This window comes from Carassius gibelio, chromosome A11 (genome assembly GCF_023724105.1).
Source record: "Carassius gibelio isolate Cgi1373 ecotype wild population from Czech Republic chromosome A11, carGib1.2-hapl.c, whole genome shotgun sequence".
Lineage (NCBI taxonomy): Eukaryota > Metazoa > Chordata > Actinopteri > Cypriniformes > Cyprinidae > Carassius > Carassius gibelio.
In genome coordinates, this window is record NC_068381.1 from 19,768,541 (window position 1) to 19,787,798 (window position 19,258).

Below are 19,258 nucleotides of genomic sequence, written 5' to 3' on the forward strand. Positions count from 1 at the left end.
ATTTGATTGTAGATCCTTTATTCTAATTTTATTTATTTGTAGTTCTGAGAGCATTGTGGTTTAAAGTGCCCCTATTATGTCTAATGAAAGGTTCATATTTTGGTTTTGGGAGACACAGCAACAGGTTGACAGGAGCAGTGCTGATTTGTTTACAGTGTTACCGGGGAAACCGCTATTTTTACTGCTCCAAAAGCGGCACCTAGTGGCAAATAATGAATAAAGAAGACTCTTAAAGAGACTTTGGCATGAAGACCAACGCGAAAGAACAACAACATGAAACGGCTTGGGATTCGTTAACATTTCTATAACTTTATACACGGTGCTGTTTCAGATTAAACATTCTGCAGGATTTTTTCATTCACTTAGAACAGTGTTACACACTTTAATTTGTGTGTCTGTGTTTGCTCTAGCGATCTCAGCTTGTGTATTCTTGTAATAGTTTCTTTTTTCTGTACTGCGCTGTTGCAAATGTTTTACTCCGAGTCGACAGATGGCGCCAGTCATCACCAGATCTCAGTCTCAGATACAACCGAAGAATCACGCGCTGAGTCTGACGTGTCAGCTGTATCAAACGTAAACAGTTGACATGGGAGAAATATCCAGCCATTTACTTATAGTGTTTGTTTCACAGTGTACAGTAGATATCCCCACCAGCCTGAACACTAATAATTTATAAAGAGCGTCTCTCTTGTTGGTCAGGATGAATTTTGGTTCGAAAAGCAAGAAGCGGATGGTGCTACCGACCCGCCCCGATCCGCCGACCGTGGAGCAGATCACGGAGGATGTGAACCGAGCCGATCCTCACGACCCCGTGTTCACTGTTTTACCCGATTCTGCGGAAGGTAAGACGACAGTATCGCATTATATAGATCAGTCATTCAAACGACTCACTCTAGCAATGTAGTGAAATCAACATGTCTGAAAAATAAGGCAGTTATTTTAAGTTTTTAGACACTTAACTTAAACTTAAACTTGCGAAAGCAGATGAACAATTGTAGCCACTATCGGATTAGCTAGTATAATATATGATTTGACCACAAACGTTCAATAAGATTTGTTTCTTCTGCTTATCATGGCTGCATTTATTTGGTCAGAAATATAGGAAAACAGTAATATTGTTCAAGATTATAGCAATTTGAAATAATGGTAATTATTATAATTATATTATAAATTATAATTTAATATCTGATGCAAATCTGATTTTTCATCACCATTACTCCAGACTTCATTGTCACATGGTCCTTCAGAAATCATTGCAGTATGCTGATTTGTTATCAGTATTGGAAACAGTTTTGCTGCTTCATATTTGTTTTTTGGAACCTGTGAATACTTTTTTTTATTAATTCTTTGATAAAAAGTTAAAAAGAACAGCATTTATTTAAAATAAAGCTAAATCTTTTTGTAACAATATACACTACAGTTCAAAAGTTTGGGGCCAGTATTTTATATATATATATATATATATGTATATATATGTATATATGTATATATATGTATATATATAATGAATGCTTTTATTCAGCAAGTATGTGCTAAACTGAATAATATTGATAATAAAGACTTATATTGTTAGAAAAGGTTTATATTTTAAATAAATGCTATTCTTTTTAACTTTATTCATCAAAGCATCCTGTACAAAGTATCAAAGGTTCCAAAAAAAAATAATAATAAAATAAAGCAGAAAAATCATGTGACACTGAAGACTGGAGTAATGATGCTGAAAAATCAGATTTGCATCACAGAAATAAATTATAACCCATTAATATTTTACATTATTACTGTATTTTTCTGTATTTTTGGGCAAATAAATGCAGCTTCGATGAACAGAAGAGACTAAAAAAACTTTAGAAATCTTACTGATCCTTTTGAAAAAAGTGTTTATTGGGTAAAAATGTTCCCTTTATTATATTGTAACACATCTAGATTGTTAAGCATGTGCAGAATGGTGATGTCCCCATCATAAATAGATTGCTCATTTAGTTGTTATTGTACAAAATGCAAAAGTATGATTAATATAAAACTTAAATTGAATCTTGACAATTTAGTTAAATAATTGAATAACTAATAACAGAATCTCTAAACAAAACATGTTAAACTTGAACCCACTGCAAAATCTGCATGGGGATATCTTCAGCTTAACACAAAATTCACGATTGCATGGATCCCAATTGACATGACTGGATTTTGCCTGCAAAAAAAAAAAAACATCACATTTTATGAAAATAACTTTACACGTTTTTAGCTGCTGTTTTTGTAACTTGTTTTTATTTTGTACTTTTTTACTAATGGTTGAGTTAGTAATGAATAAATGCTGGATTGCCGAATTGTTTTATTGAATATAGAATACGGCATTGCTACTGTTAGCAGTGTTGGACATTGGTTTTAGCTAGTGTGTGGCTGCACCTTTGCATGAATAACTGTAATATTTGTCCTTGATCTTTCAGATCTGAAGGCCAGTTCCAGCACCAGTGAAGTGGAGGTGAGATACCTGCAGAGCAGACGTTACATAGAGCTGCACGAGCGATTGCAAGAAGAACGTAGCAATCTGGCACGGCGGAGAGATGAGCTGCGTGCGGCCGGGGAGTCTTTGGGGCACAGCGTGATGGAAGTCAAGAGGAGCGCACAGTGACAACTCGCATACATCTTGTGAACTTGAGATTTGCCAAATCAGTAGCTGATGTCACTTGATTTCCACGGAAGAGCCTTTCCTCTTGCTAAGCTGCTGTTAGCATTTAGGCTCAGACATTTTAATGCTAAAATCCATCACTTCCTTATGTTTGGGATATGATTTGTGACAAATGGACTTGGTCAATGTCTATGTGCTGTGTGTGTTCAGCACTGTATAAGTTGTGCAGTCTCGATGTATTTTTCATTATTTAATTTTAATTTACAATCTAATTTTCACAGTCCAAGCTTCTTGAGTTTATTGATGACTGGAATATTCCAGTTTATTCTTCGCAGCGTCATTTTCGTTTGTATCAAATAAAGTTTAATTGCCTGATTAAGGTTTATTGTCCATGCAAAAATCCTTAATTTTAAAATGTAAAGTGATTTCTGTGTTATTAGGGCATTGGTTCTCAAGCTGTGGTCTATGATTGGCTGGTAAAAAAACTCCAAATCTGAATTCATAAACTTACTAATAAACTCAGTGAATTAAGTGATTGTGTCAAATTTTTGAGTGTTCTTGTTTGTTTCACTTAACAGTAAAGAACTTACAACTTTTTAGTTATGGAACATAAATCTCATTTAGGTTCATAAGTTAAATGCAGCATTATTTAATAACTAAAAGAGGTAAGAGCCAGTGGTGTAACGTAATGAAGTAAAAATCTATCTGTACTTGAGTTTTTATTTTTTTAGGTAACTTTTACTCCACTTCATTTCCCCTAAGTATATTCGTTACTTATTACAGAATAGTCAGAAGAACACAGACTGGAGGAGAGCAGGTTTGACAAATCAGTGGTCTGGTGTTAGACTCATAAAAACACATTTGCTCATGTGCAAACAATTGCTTGCCGCTCACAACCGTGGATGATTTCATTTCCCACTCAAGTCGAGTCAGGGGTGCCCAATACAGCATCGTCTGCAATAATATGAAAAAGTGAAAGTTGTGACATTTGCCAAGTATGGTAACCCATATTCAGAATTGGTGCTCTGCATTCAACCCATCCAAGTGCACACACACAGCAGTGAACACACACCCGGAGCAGTGGGCAGCTATATATCCAGCACCCAGGGAGCAACTGGGGGTTCAGTGCCTTGCTCAAGGACACTTGGTATTGAGGGAGAGAGAGTGCTGTTCATTCACTCCCCCCCAACTACAACTCCTGCCGGCACTGAGACATGAACCGCCAATACAAGTCCAACTCTTTAACCATTAGGCAACAGCTGTCCCGTATGGTAACAACACTAACATATTAAGTGTTGTAATGTGCCACCAAATTTCACCAACTACACAAAGTGCATGCTCATTGATTTATTAGTCCCTTACAACTCAAAATTACAATTCCACGGTATTTACTTAATGAATGAACAATTCGGTTCCATAAATGATTCGTTAACAAGTCAATTGCTTTGTTTCTGAATGAATCAGCTGTTTGAATGGATCTGTTGAATCTCATTGACTCATTCATTAACATTCACTTGCTGTCAAGTACTGGCGGTTTTATTTAACATTTCGACCATTTTTTTTTTTACGTTTTACATTATTTCAAATATCAGTTTTCAACGTTTTGTTAAAAGCAAAACATGAGGCCTATTTATACATCTGTATCTGCAGTTTAATGCATCCATATCCCCTCGGAGATACATAAACTGTGCAAATACATGCTATTTCAGATGCAGATTCCAGAGATGTTTTCTTATGTTGGAATGAAAGACACTAAGTACTGGAAGTTTTGAGTTTTGATATTTAGGATAGGGTCATTGGGCTAACTTGGTTTTTTTTGTTTGGCCATTGCCCTAGTGTTGTTACGCAGACCTGGCAACCCTGAAGATAGATTGAAGGCATCTACCATTGAATAAATTACTTCCACTCAGATCAATAATGTAAGGACACAGGTTTTATGAGAATGTTTATTTGAGGACCCCCTAACCCATGGCCACATCCATTAAACTGTACACCACATTCTTTCAAACAACTTTCTGAACCCAATTTATGCTTTGACAAAACCTCTCAAATATGCATAACATTTTTCTCTTATGTCAATTTGAATTTATCATTGCATCATATTGCTTAATCCTGACCACCACTGTTAGGTGTCATTACACATCACACCGAGCTCTGTTACCGGTCAATTTTAATATTTTCTGAGAAAGTTCAAAATTAACTCTTTAATAAGGGAACACCATGGTGTAAAGATCTACAGTATATTTCAGGTGTGAGTGTCGCCCACAGCACATCTGAAATAAACTGTAGTTCTTTTCATCATTCTCAGAATCAGGGTTTATTTGGGACCAATGACTTTACTTATAAGAGAGAATGCATGTTTTGTGGTTAAAGGAGAGAAATTGAGTAAAGCTGCTGTATAACAATTAAAACTAAGCCCATGTGAATACTGCACCGCACCAAATAAGACAAACACTTTTTGTGCTGGCTAATTGGCCATAATCAAAACTATACTGATCATATGTCTACAATATTTGCTTGTATAGCTGCAGTTTTGGCAATAGGCTTTGGTTGAATGGAAGCCATTTTAAACATTCTACAGCAGCCCAACTTATTGTAAATGGCAAGTATTTATCTAAATCCACAGAGTTGCTACTCATTAGCTTGCTTTTGAATACTTAAAGCATAACATGACTCTACACAAAATGACATTGTGAAAGCATTCAGTAAACAGAAGTATGTACAGCCACTTAACTGTAGTACATACATTTGCTGAACACAACAGTTACAACAATCTTATATTCAAAAATGGAAATGTGTGGTCAGAGATTCATGGTTGTACTTACAGTGTGTCACTTTCAGTAAAAAAAAAGAAAAGAAACAGCAAAGTCAACATCACGTGTTAACAGTGGATAAGTGAGTATTTAGCATGCTAGTTGTAGCAATGGCAGGATTACATTTTGCCTTCTGGGAAGCATTAGACTAAAGTTGTATATCAGTATTTACAACATTACCACGAAATATACGCGATGATTACATAGGCATTTTGTTTAGATTTTACCTATTGTAGCTATATTTTCCTGCAGTAATAATAAGTGAAGGCAATAGGCTGTCTGTGTGGCATAATGGCATGTGCATACATGATATGATTCTCATGTGAGAGTACAACAGTCTTTTCTGGGTTGCAGGTAGCACATGGTCTTTTAAAGTATTTTTCACTGTTCTAAATTTGTACCAGTGGATAACACTTTGAGACAGTCTTTGTCATGTGAGATTAATAGTCCAACTAGCACAAGCAGTGATTATTATCAATGTACAAAAATATAAAAAAAATGGGTACACCCTCACTTGCGGTAGGTTAGGTTAATGTTGTGAATCCAGTGAGATTCTATAGTACATGGGTAATTGTTCACATCCAGATTGTTTTTTATTTGTTTTTGTTTTGTTTTTTCAAATAGGTAAAACTTCAGATGCAAGTGATGGCAAAGCATAAGACTCAGTAAATATCCGAGGAAAAGAAAATCATATCCATTACCATCTGAACTTTTACCGCATCCGGAGCATAGTACTTTGTCAAGATTTGAACCTTGGACAGAATAAAGATTTCATGCTTCATGGTTTTCCCCTGTCTTCTCTGACATTGTTTGCGCTTGTCCATGTGTCTGTGGAGAGCAGCAGACCATGGGGCTGGGGATGTAGTTGAAAGGAGTAACCCTGACAGCTTTACTTGGTGAGCTCTGTCTGAAATGGCCAACACCACCACTGGGGGTACTTTCCACTGATTGAAAGGTGGAGGTTGATGCTGTGCTGTAGGTTTTTAGAGATCCATCCGAATCCCCATCTTGGAGAGTATTCCCAAAGCCCATGCTTACTTTCCTGGGCAGGGCCATCTTTGTGGCCTCATCTGTAATGCTAAGAACTTTTTCAATTGTGGGAGAGGTGCTGGAATTAGTTTTGTTGGCTGAGTAGTCCTCAGTTTGAACAGTTGCATCACTTGTTTTCCGTGATGCTAGGGTAATAGTAGGCCATTTCCCTGGTAGTGGTGGTGGCATCTGTTTGATGCCCTCAGGTGAAGGCAAGAGAGGCAGTGCAGTGGGTGGAAGGGTGCTCTTTAATATCTGGGGAATGTCCTCATCACGAATCCTTCTCCAGGTCACTCTGTCAGAGTTACGTGACCCAGCTCTCTGTTGCTTCTGATTTGTGTCCCTTTCACTTTTAGCTCGTCCGCTTGAGTCAGAGGATGAAGAACGAAGAGAGGAGCGACTGGTGCCACGACTCAAGACATTAATGCTTGGTGAGGAGGAATATCTTTTGACGGTATCCTCCCTCTTTTCTCTTGGCCTTGGACCGGGTGTATTTCTCTGGGAGGCTCTGCAGGGACTTTCTGAGCTTGTTCGTCTAGCTGGACGTTTTACAGTGACGTCCCTATCGATAGAGGTGGCTCTTGATGGGGCCATGCCTTGTCTGAGTATCCCGTGTTCCTGCACTTGTCTTTGCCCTTCAGTAACAGGCATTCTTTTTGGACCTTGAACTGCTTCCTTGAGCTCCTGACAACGAGAAGAACACAAGAAAACTGCTGGGGCCCCTGGAACTGCTTTTCGGGGTGAGGCTTGCTGTGATGTTGGGACAGAACGTGAAGCGGCATCACATCTTAAGACTTTTGAGGACTCTTTGATGAATGTCAGTTGTCTGAGAAAACCATTACTATCTGATTCACCACTACTTGAATGACTGGATGTCATGCGAACCAAATCCATTCGATTTGCTGGTAGGATTCTTTTCCCAGACATCTGCGTATTTTGTCTGCTGATGTTAGTGGGCTGGTTGGTTACTAAAGGTGAAATGTTTCTTGTTTGCCTTGATGGATTCTGCATGAATGGTATTCTGACAGGGGATTTCTGTGTTTTCCTGTCTACAGGAGAGTTTGAGTTCTGATTAATGTTTGAAGTTCTTCCTCTTTTGTCCGGTGGACTGCATGGTGCTGAGGCTACCTTCTCTGGACCTTGTTTAATGGTTTGGGTTGGGGAGGTTACTTTTTTCTGAGGATGCCTGGAAGGTGTTGAACTTTGAGATGATCCTGAAGATGAGCTCTTTGGTATCCTGGCAGGTGGTGTTGAGCTTCTTTTGGGCAATGACAACAGAGTGGAATCCATGGGGTGGCCCAGTCTGTGAAGGCTTCTTGACCTGTGCTGAGCTAGATTTGGATTTTTAGGGGCATCTGATTTCTGTATCACTTTTTTAGGTGGTGGTCTTTGAGAGAGAGTTGTCTCTTTCTTGGGCGTGTATATCACTGTTCTACCCCTGAAGACCACAGGAAAGTTTGGAACAGGTTTGCGAGGGGCAAAATCAAGTGGTTTATTAGCCTTTTTGTCATCTTTGTATACCTTCTTCTCTTTAGGAGTAAAGCTCGAATCAGACATAAATGACAGAACTGATTCAGACTCTGATGAAGGTTCCTGGGACTTTGAAGCTTGTAATTTGGTAATTATAGTATTAGCCCCTTCTTGTATTGCTCTCCATTCAACACTGTTGAGATCAGAGTCTTTGTCTGATGCCATTTCATCTGAATCTAGATCATTTTCAGGGCTCCACACTGTTGCTTTCTGAAGAGTAGCTTTGTGTTTGTGCTTATTCTCAGCCTTCTTTTTTCTGGCAGCCTGCTTTTTCTTGTGTTGAGGCATTGCAGATGTTATGCATTTTATCAAAAGATCATCTTCTGAATCCATGCTGACTGAGCTTGGCGAGCTGTTCTCTTCAAACTGGTTGTGTTCTTGCTTTGACTTTGGAGGGCATATGGGGTTGGATGTTAAATTATGTTTATTCCGTATCCACGTATGCTGAGGTTTTTCATGATGTTCCTCAAATTCTGCATCACTCAAAGAGCTAAGGGAGGAACTCAAAGAGTAACATGGAGGTGCTTCCTCTAAAATTTGATTTTGCTTGATTCTGTGAAAACCCTTTTGGTGGTACTTGTAACTGTTGACTTGATCTTGTATATTAGCATTACGGATCACATTAGTCTTGCTTGATTCATAATGTTGTTTCTGTCGCGTCCTATTCATCAGTCCATCCTGTATGTCCATTTTATGGCAGATGGCCACTTCTGTAGTTGTTGGGTGATGCCTAGACTGAAAGCCTAAAGTGTTTTCCTGTGCATAACTCATGGAGCAGGTTTTGTGATTTTGGTACACCTCTGGGTTTTGTTTGCTTATAGGAATATCTAACTGTGGCATGCTTTTTGACAGATTCTGTCCTTGATTTTGGATTTGTCGAACTGGAGACTGGCTTTGTTGAATCCTTTGCTGGGTCATTTTTGCTGTCATCTCTTTACTCTGTATAAGTAATCTCTGAGTGGGTACCATATTTCTCATTGTTTTGTTTAATTGGTTTGAGACTATGTGGGACTGACATGTTTTAGTTGGTTTGTGGAAGCGGGAGAACATGCGTAGGTCTTCAATTCTTTTTGCCTCTATATCAACCAGCTCTTGTGTCTCTTTGTTCCTTTGCCAATCTTTTATTCCTTTAGTTCTGAGTGGATACTGTAGAGTTTCATCGCTCAAGGAAGTGGTGCTTGAGAAATTGATGGGCGTACCTTCAGCAGAGTCAGTGTAAGAGGAATCATCATGATAGATTTCTTTTGAAGACATTCCAAGCTTTTGTCCAGTACACATTTGGTTGTTTTTATTCTGGAGCAGCATATACACTGGTAATTGCACAGATTTTCGAGTCTGCATGTTGAGAACTTGGTTTGAGAGGTTAGGCATCATAGTTGGCCTTACCTTCTTAAACCTGGAAGGCATGGCAGAATTAATGCACTCTTTCAAAATTTCTATGTCATCATCTGAGTTGCCTTCACTATATTGGTCTTGGTCATCCATGTCCTCTTCTTTTTCAGAATCCTCTGGATCATTGTCTTGCTGGTTAAGCAAAGGAGTAAGTTTGAGCTCCACATCTTTCTGGACATAGTGTTCATGGAGAGGGAGGGCACTCAGACTAGAGGCACATGAGAAATTCTCAATTGGTTTTTCCACAGTGAAATAGATCATTGTGTCCAAATCTGGAGGTAGGTTAAACCTTTCTTTAAAGTCGGCGATTTCCATAAATTTGCGCAAACTGTTTTCCCACTGGCTTCCTACACCACCAAGATTTTGTGTCTCTGGTCCACTGGATTCTGCACAGCATGGAGTTTTGCTGCGACTTGGAGGCATTGTTTGTCCTGGGCTGTCTGGTAAGTCACTGGGGCTAATAGTACCACTTATCATTTCACTACATGGATCACTCTGAATAGAGCTGGCAATTGAAGGAGATTCAAAGCTGCCAAGTGAACTTACTGAACTACAGCGGCTCATTACAAGAGGTGTTTCATGAATGTAGTTTTCTGAAGAGCTGGATGGTGTCCTGTCCTCAAGAATTACTGGAGACACTCCTCTAATGAACTTCTTCTCATTTTTTATTGTACTAGGGATCTCCGTTGGATCAGAGCTGCTGATTTTTTGATCAGTTAATAATAGTTGACTGTCACTCAAGTCATCAAGTGTCTCATCCTCTTCATCTTTTCTCTCAACATTCACATCTTCCACCTCTATGATTTCTAATGAGGAGTCACTCTCTAGGTCATTTTCAGTCTGACTCTGTCCATCAAGAGCTCCATCCCCAGAAGACAGAGAAGACAGAGAACTGCAGCGAGAGAAACATATTGGAGTATTTTCAACAGAATACTTCTGAGGGGTCTCCAGCTGTCCTATTGTGGGGCTTCTTGCAGAGCATATTGGGGAAAACTTGCTAATACTATCTCCAGTCATCACTGTTGGAACCCAAGCTTGCCTGCGCATTGCTTGAGCTGCCTGAACATTGATTGCAGTTTTTGCAATGCCAAACTTGGCAACACTCTGGATCAGAGGAACATGCTGATAGGAGGGAGACAACTTCACAGTTGGTATACTGGCATCTGAAGACACCTTGGTTGATACAGTTGCAGGTGTTGATATAAAAGGTTCTTGGCTCTTCTCTGTATCAGTGGAACCTGAATCAGGCAAAATAGCATCTTTGCTTGTCTCAAAATCTCTTTCAGGGATCTCATTTTGACACATGATTGAAATATGCACACCACTGTTCACTGGTTCCTCATTAGCCACCTTAAGGTCAAGTTTATTTGGACGTCGTTGTCCTGTTGGTTTTGTCGAGGTATCAATCTGGTTCTGACTGCCACAATAGCCATTGCTGGTGCCGCCACTGTTAAGGCTGTCATTGGATAAACTCGAGTTGGCTGTTTTAAGACGCAAGAAGGCATGTGCTCTGCTGAGACACTCTTTAGGTAAAAAAGAGCTGTTGTCAGAAAGATGACAAGGGGAACAGGAAATGGCTCGTCCCTCGTGAAGCTCATCTGGCCCATAATTCCAATCTACAAAATGATCTTCTGAGCTGAGACTGAAGCTGTCCTCTGAGGACGTATGCATGGTAATGTCTTCTACCAGTTTGTCAATTTTAGCCACTGTGCTGGTGATCTTCTTGGCTAGTTTCTCAGCTGCTACAGTCACTTCATCATCAGAGGGTTGTGACCTTTTATTTTCAGTTTGAAAGCTTTCAATGTCTTGCTCAGGCTCCCCCTCTCGCTTACGGGGCTGAGTATTAAGGAAGTTAGGATTGTTCAAGAACATGGAGAGCATGGAGAAGGTTCCAGTGTCCAAGCTAGTTGATACATTAGGCCCCTCATCATCATCAAAACAACCAGAATCTGAGGCGTAGTCTTTTGCTAGGCTCTCAATGTGCCTCAGCGGTTTGTTTATACTTTGATGTTTGAAACGTTGTTTCTCAATTGAATCAAATGTCTCTGCCAGATGCTTCGCATCTAACTCAGCCTCTAATGCTTTCTGCTTCCTCATGTAGAGGGATGGCATGCAGGATCCTGGGGATACAACAGCAGTATCTTTATATTTAAGTGGACGATTTGTGAGGAGGTTTCGCAGAGCTGCAGCACTTCCCATGGCTATCATTTTGTGCTTCGAGTGGATGAGATTGCGCAACATGCTTACAGCTCCAAGATCCCACAGCAATTCCTGGTCCTTTGGACTTCGTGCAGACAGGTTCCAGAGGGTTCCACATGCATTACTCACAATGGTCAGACTGTGAGATCGCAAGTGCTGCAGCAGAGTCTGAAGGCAGTTATGATCCCTGAGGATTTGCCTGAATTAGGAAAACAGGAAGAATTTAAGTGATGTCATTGACACGTTAACCTCTGCTTAATTTGTGGATATGAATAAACATGATACCTGTAATCGTCTCGGGTAGCAATAAGGCTGGACACATTGCGAAGGATACCCCCACCACTCTCAATAATGGCCAGTGAGTTGGTTTGGCATCGATAAGTCAAAGTGCTAACCAAAAAGCCAAGAGAACCATCAACAGAGCAAATTGACACCTTATTCTCAGTGCTGTGTGCTGACAGGTTCCACAATGCACTGAGCACACTCTTTAAAGTGGACTCCTGTGAAGAAGACCAGACGGGTAAATCACTCATATTCAGATTTATTGAATGTAAGAAATGGATATCATAGAAATGTTTGACTGTACCTTTGTAGCCTGTAGTGCACAAGTCATAAGTGCTGACACACTGCCGACATCTCTCAAAGCCCTCTTGCTGTTGATATCAGCACGCCATGACAAGTTTCTCAGTATACTTGACACTACCTAAAAGCAATGACAAATCACAGTGCTGTTGTGGGCCAAATAATTAATACCAATACAAATACCAATTAAATTAGCTGTTGCATAATATTTGTTGTACTATAAGTTAATAAAGGAGTGATGGTTTGCACTATGGAAAAGTAGTTTATGTACCTGCTGTAATTCCTCGCTATCAGATGCAAGCTGTGCAACAATAGCTTGAAGACAGTTTCTCTTTGAGCAAAGAGTAGCCTGGTAAAGTTGATTAAGAGCATTCTGTCAACGTCACTGATTTAATTATTATAAAGAAATGAGAATGACTTGTTTTTCATTTTTATGCGATTCCACACTTGTATGCAATAATTAGAAAATGTACCTTATTCACAACATCTCCATATGTAAGATTAGTGAGTGCCATTCCTGCGTAACGCCGGAGGGCCATATTGATTGGCTCATTTTGCATGCCATACATTTCTTGATCCAGCTGCATTAGCTCCGCAATCGCTTGCAGGCCCCCTAAAAGTTACATAAATTAGCATCTTCACTGTGTTTTTAATTCATGGGAAATGTGCTTATTTACAACCACAGCATACACTCTATTGCTCTTTGGTCTTCTAAGAGACACTATATTCATGTACCTAGATCATTCATCGCCCTGCGGTACTCTTCCTCAAAAGATAACTTCATTATTGCACACAAGGCCTGGCACATTTGGGGATCCACTGGCTCAGGGATTTCTGTGAATATCAAAGTAAATGTATACTTATATGAATCATTTAATGTTATGGGAACAGTATGTATGACAAATTATTTTTAGAAAATCAGCAAAATATATTTTAATTAATGAATAAAAAAACAAAAATCGAAATCACCATATAGAAACAATCTAGTTTATCTGATACTTAAAGTAAGTACTTATAAGTAAATGGCTTACACTATTTGTAACTTATATGCATAATCTTTGTCTTTCTGTTTGGAATTTGACATGTACACAAACAAAAAATATGATTATTCATAACAAATGAATGGCAAGTCTGACGGTATATAACACACTGACTATAACCTAAGCAGGGCTCACCTGTGGTTTTGGCACCACCAGATGAGGGGATACTTAAATGATTCTCAATCCAGTCCCAGCCATTCTCGCAGTGTAAGCGGATCTGCTCTAGCACATGAAGGACTCTCATCTCGCGTCGTGCTTGGCCCTCATCTGGCTGTGAGTACACAATGTTGTGCAGGGCAGCACTGGCTCTGGAACGGGCTTCTCGACTATAACCTCCTGTCCCAGCTGCCTCCCCAGTGCCACCCTCATGTAGTATTTGCACAAGCAGTGGGACGCAACCAGACTTGCGCATGGCAATGCAGCTTTCCTGTGAGCTTGACATTGCCAGAAGGGTGCGGGACATCTCCTCTCGATCTCTAGAGGCCAGCATGGACAGCAGCCAAAACACCATTTCCACCTGCAACCATAACACAATATAACTATAGCTGACATACAGTGTTCATTATTGCACTATTGTTTTTGATTAATGTATGTTCAATTTAAAACTGTATGAATATTGCATATGAGGTCAGAAGTTCAATGCCAATGACTGAACAACCAATGTTGTGTTAAAACATAGAACATTTAAAGGGTTAGTTCACCCAAAAATCTAAATTATGTAATTAATAACTCACCCTCACGTCGTTCCAAACCCGTGAGACCTCCGTTTATCTTTGGAACACAGTTTAAGATATTTTAGATTTAGTCCGAGAGCTCTCAGTCCCTCCATTGAAACTGTGTGAACGGTCTACTGTCCATGTCCAGAAAGGTAAGAAAAACATAATCAAAGTAGTCCATGTGACATCAGAGGGTCAGTTAGAATTTGTTGAAGCATCGAAAATACATTTTGGTCCAAAAATAGCAAAAACTACGACTTCATTCAGCATTGTCTTCTCTTCCGTGTCTGTTGTGAGAGAGAGTTAAAAACAAAGCAGTTTGTCATATCCGGTTCGTGAACGAATCATTCGATGTAACCGGATTTTCTTGAACCAGTTCACCAAATCTAACTGAATCGTTTTAAACGGTTCACGTCTCCAATACGCATTAATTAAGCTGTTAACTTTTTTAATGTGGCTGACACTCCCTCTGAGTTCAAACAAACCAATATCCCGGAGTAATTCATTTACTCACACACACATCGTCTGAACTGAACTGATTCTTTTGGTAATTGATTCTGAACTGATTCTGTGCTAATGTTATGAGCGCGGGTAAACCGAAGGCTTGAATCAAGGGCAATCATCGCCAATGACGTCATTACGTCGAGCGCAAAAGAACCGGTGAACAGTTTTCTTCAACCGGTTTATTGAATCGAACGGTCCGAAAGAACTACTGGTGATCCGAAAACCGATGCAACCAGTTCTTGACTCATGAACGAGTCATTATCTGGCTCGGCTCGGTGTTCATCTTCAGTTCTCTCTTCACAGCAGTTCAGTCAGTGTAATGTTTGAGTGCATGAATTACTCCGGGATATTGGTTTGTTTGAACTCAGAGAGAGTGTCAGCCACATTAAAAATGTTAACAGCTTAAGTCATTCGTGGATTAATGCGTATTGGAGACGCAAACCATTTCAAACGATTCAGTTCGATTTGGTGAACTGGTTCAAAAAGATCTGGTTACATCGAATGATTCGTTCGCAAACCGGATATCACAAACTGCTTTGTTTTGAACTCTCTCTCACAACAGACACGGAAGAGAAGACAATGCTGAATAAAGTCATAGTTTTTGCTATTTTTGGACCAAAATGTATTTTCGATGCTTCAAGAAATTCTAACTGACCCTCTGATGTCACATGGACTACTTTGAAGATGTTTTTCTTACCTTTCTGGACATGGACAGTATACCGTACACACAGCTTCAATGGAGGGACTAAATCTAAAATATCTTAAACTGTGTTCTGAAGATAAACGGAGATCTTACTGGTTTGGAACGACATGAGGGTAAGTTATTAAATACATAATTTAGATTTTTGGGTGAACTAACCCTTTAACAACAGGGACTGAACAATTGTATAGATATTTAGGTTAATTTAGGATATTTCGTATATTATTTACAGCTAGCTTTTTTATTTATAATTTATTTCTTAATATGATATTGATTTTAGAAGAAGCCATCAATTCGTTCTCCCATCTGCTTGTTTTATGTAGGGTTGAAGAGATGCTGGAGCCTATCTCAGCATCTCTGGCCAAGAATAGGAAATATCCTAGACAGATGGTCAGTCCATCACAGGACTAACACACAGTGCAGGCAACCATAATTGTTCAAATTTATTTTTATGTATTTTTTAAAATATAGTATGAAGTACAAATAGATAGGCTGCTGTGTTTACATAAAGACGAACATTGCCTCTTAGTATATAATTAAATTCTAACATGATCTGTATGACAATGGTCTTACTTTGCTCCCTGCTTCTCCAGGGGCCTCCGAAGTACCAGCATTTGTGGATTCCATGTCAGGCACAGATGCTTTGGAGAGGCACTCGGTGCTCTGTGGACACAGAGGGTAAGGTTTATTATTTGTTCCTTTTTGCTACAAAAGGTACTTGGAAATCTGATTGTATGGCTGACTTAACACATTAATATTTATTAAAACACCAAAATACTGTAAATCTGTGCTGTATTAAGACTGATCCACACATACTGAGTGTATATATACTTCAAAATAAAGAAAAAATTAAGGCACTCAGTGGCTGTCAAACCTGAGGTGTTCTGTAAACTGTGGCTATTCTGCTACAGAGCCTAAGAGAAACTTAATAACATCGCCATAACACCAGTTAAAGTGAAAGTGACATGACATACAGCCAAGTATGGTGACCCATACTCTGAATCCGTGCTGCATTTAACCCATACAAAGTGCACACACACATCGTGAACACACACCCGGAGCAGTGGGCAGCCATTTATGCTGCGGTGCCCAGGGAGCAGTTGGGGGGGGTTCGGCGCCTTGCTCAAGAGCACTGTGCATATTCTCCCCCCATTTACAATTCCTGCCGGCTTGAGATGCTAACTTTTGGAGTACAAGTCAAAATCTCTAACCATTAGGCCACGACTTCCCCCATGTGTGACTGAACGTGCATATGTAGACTGAATCAGCACCACAGCCAAAACACTTGATTCATTCTTTCATGCCCAAACCCATCACTAAGGCAACATTTGGCACCAGCTATAAATGCGATCTACTAGATTACAAGAAAGGACATAGACTTGGCTTGAAAGATATTCTATAGTCTTCAGAATATAATTTTGATGATTTTAAGAGCTCAGTAAGTAGGCTACTATCCAATTTATTTGACCTAAATGCTTAATATAAGCCTTGTATACACACACATTAATTGTGAAGCTGAATTTATCATTATTATTATATAATGTTGGACTGGACAATGAAGGAAAAGCAGCTACTGAATGACAAACATACATGTGAAGTCCATCAGTACTGTTATATATTTATTTGTTGTTAACTGTTTTGGTTACTTCCACTTAATTTCATAGTTTGGATGACTTTACTATTAATATAAAATAGTAATAATGCAAAATGAGTTGAGGAGTCCAGTGAGGGTCCCAAATAATTCACAACATCTAAAAATTTACTTGCTGCATATAAATTAAATGCCGACCTTGTACTGCAGGTTTCATCATATTCTGACTTTTCCATTTCAGATTTCTCAGCCTTATTTAACATTAGGTTTGAAGAGCTCACTGTCAGTCTGATGCAGTGCCGAATAGAGAGGTATCTGTGCTGTGATGGGAATCATTTAGACTGCTTCAAAAAGACAGCTTCCCAGTTACTGAGCAGCCAATAGGAGGCAGCTTGCAGATGGCATGTCCTGTTTTCTGCTTAGCAACACTGAGTGCCAGCCTGTGCTGTGAGAGAGTGCCTGGTGAGACTGGGTGCATGTGAAGCTGTGCAGTGCAAAGACAATTGCTAGCAATGCAAAAGCAACTTTACATTTAGCTCTGTTATATAATATATACAGTAATTCCTATTTACAACCTCCATCCATTACCTTCCAGCAGGCAGGTTCAGTCAACAATGTCCTCTGTGGTGTTAGTGTTAGTGTTAAAACATAATCAATATATTCTTAAAATTATCAATATGATATAGATATATATATAGCTTTCTCAGAATTAATTTTTAAACATCTAGTCAGATAGTGTTGCCAAGTCTTCGGTTTTCCTGCAGAATTGGGGTACTTTAACGCTGTTGTTGCGGGTTGGTTTTCATTTTCGGTGTTGAAGCAACCCAAAAAAACGTGATAATTAGCCCCTAAAATGCTTAAATTTACAAGGGGAACCCCACCAAATAAATTGCGTATTTTATCAATTTTTGCAATTTTTTATCACATTTTTAATAAATTTTTTTATCAAGGGACCCTCCTCGAAATGCGATTGGGCTAGTTTCTGGCTAGTTTAGTAACATTTGGCCGGGTGTTGTTGTGAAAACCTGGCAACCCTGCCTTGGACACTGTTTTATGGCTGTCGGTTATATGTCGGTTATATTTCATATACTCAACTTTGATTTAGTAGGTTTTTTCATATTAATAATGTTTTAAAATAAAACTGTTGCCCTTATTTAAACTTTTTAAGAATTTTTATTATTTGTTATCATTGCGAGCATCACAGTTGAATTGTATGATTCAGGCTCAAATAGAGGACAGGGGTGAATGTGTCACCTGAGTCTCTGGTAGAGCGCTCTTCTCTTGAGGACCACGTGAGCTCTGGGCCTCCTGAAGCTCTTTCTCCAGCTGCTCCAATCGAGCAACACGGATCTGAAACATGCACAGTACTTAATATATAGTGAACATTTGAATGCATTCTGTACTTTCAGAGAACATTATCATACACCGTTTTATCATACAGCTCTATGATCTCTGCTAAAAAGCTCAGTTTAGCAATGCAGTTCATCAAACCCTGGCTGATTAAGGGTAAGGGTCGTTCAGAAGTCTGGTTGGGAACACCAGCATCCAAAACACAATGTAAGCTGTGCTGGAGGTTTGAACGGTAGGATTGTGGTTCAGGTCAAGTGTTGATAAAAGCATGACGTGTTTGTGACGGACATGTGACATTTAAGCTGGATTTACAACTGGATCTTTGTTGATGAAAACGTGGCATTAAATCTATAATCTGCTTTTACTTGTGTTCTCTGAACCATCTCGTCACTGGTGCCGAAACGTTCCTCCATCACAGAACGCAGTTGCTGGGCTTCAAACTCGAGCTGTTGACGAATAAAATCCACTTGTATGGAGAACTGTGAAGCACAGAAAAACGCCCAGATATCATTTGTACTGCATGGGTACCATTGTTTTTACCATTCAAAACAAGATCAAACCTCTAGAGACATGAACAAGACTTGTAGACTGAACAAACCATTCCTTAAAACATATTTAAACAACATGCTTATTGTATGGATTCAATAAAAAAGATAAATCATAGGTTTGGAACAATATTCTATAAGTAAATAATGACAGAACTGTCATGTTTGGCTGAAATGTCTGTTTAAGAATCAAACTAGACAAGGGCATTACCTAGTAAAAAAAAAAAAATCTAGGTTTAGGACAATCTGGCCATTAGCAGTAAAACCAGGTGACCTTATTTTTGGCTACAGACGCACACAGTCCTGTCAGTGAGTGATTGCAGTGGAAAGGCTGCTTACCGTATCAATCCGCGGCAGTTCAGCCAGTCTCTGAGACAATCCTTGCAGCTGTGAGTAATACCAACGCCGCTCTCTCTCCTCCTTCTCTATTTCACTCATCAACATGGACCTAAAACACACAAACACACACTCCTGAAACCTGACATTACTGTGCTCAATTGGTGTTGGGCAGATCACTTTCATGAGTGTCAATTTAAATAGAATTGGCCACAGACCACATACATTTTTATCACACACACACACACACACACACACACACACACACACACACACACACACACACACACACACACACACACATA

The 19,258-nt window shown here is 39.3% G+C and overlaps 2 protein-coding genes across 2 annotated transcripts in view; one reads left to right on the forward strand and one right to left on the reverse strand.

Moving 5' to 3' along the window:
* Positions 1-200: 200 nt before the first annotated feature.
* ca11h19orf25 (chromosome A11 C19orf25 homolog) lies at positions 201-3,157 on the forward strand. Its single transcript, XM_052610336.1, has 2 exons — positions 201-842; positions 2,445-3,157. Exons 1-2 carry the CDS (start codon positions 701-703, stop codon positions 2,627-2,629), a joined length of 327 nt encoding a protein of 108 aa, XP_052466296.1. The 5' UTR covers positions 201-700; the 3' UTR covers positions 2,630-3,157.
* A 1,401-nt stretch (positions 3,158-4,558) lies between these two features.
* The window catches only part of LOC128022615 (adenomatous polyposis coli protein 2-like), a 37,423-nt gene continuing 22,723 nt past the window's right edge, over positions 4,559-19,258 (reverse strand). The window contains exons 5-15 of the mRNA XM_052610334.1: positions 18,957-19,065; positions 18,438-18,551; positions 17,977-18,072; positions 15,705-15,794; positions 13,347-13,728; positions 12,907-13,005; positions 12,645-12,784; positions 12,443-12,520; positions 12,176-12,292; positions 11,875-12,089; positions 4,559-11,788 (exon numbers count right to left, since the gene is read on the reverse strand). Coding sequence (XP_052466294.1) covers positions 6,211-11,788; positions 11,875-12,089; positions 12,176-12,292; positions 12,443-12,520; positions 12,645-12,784; positions 12,907-13,005; positions 13,347-13,728; positions 15,705-15,794; positions 17,977-18,072; positions 18,438-18,551; positions 18,957-19,065 — 7,018 coding nt within the window. The 3' untranslated portion in view covers positions 4,559-6,210. The remainder of the gene's footprint in view (positions 11,789-11,874; positions 12,090-12,175; positions 12,293-12,442; positions 12,521-12,644; positions 12,785-12,906; positions 13,006-13,346; positions 13,729-15,704; positions 15,795-17,976; positions 18,073-18,437; positions 18,552-18,956; positions 19,066-19,258) is intronic.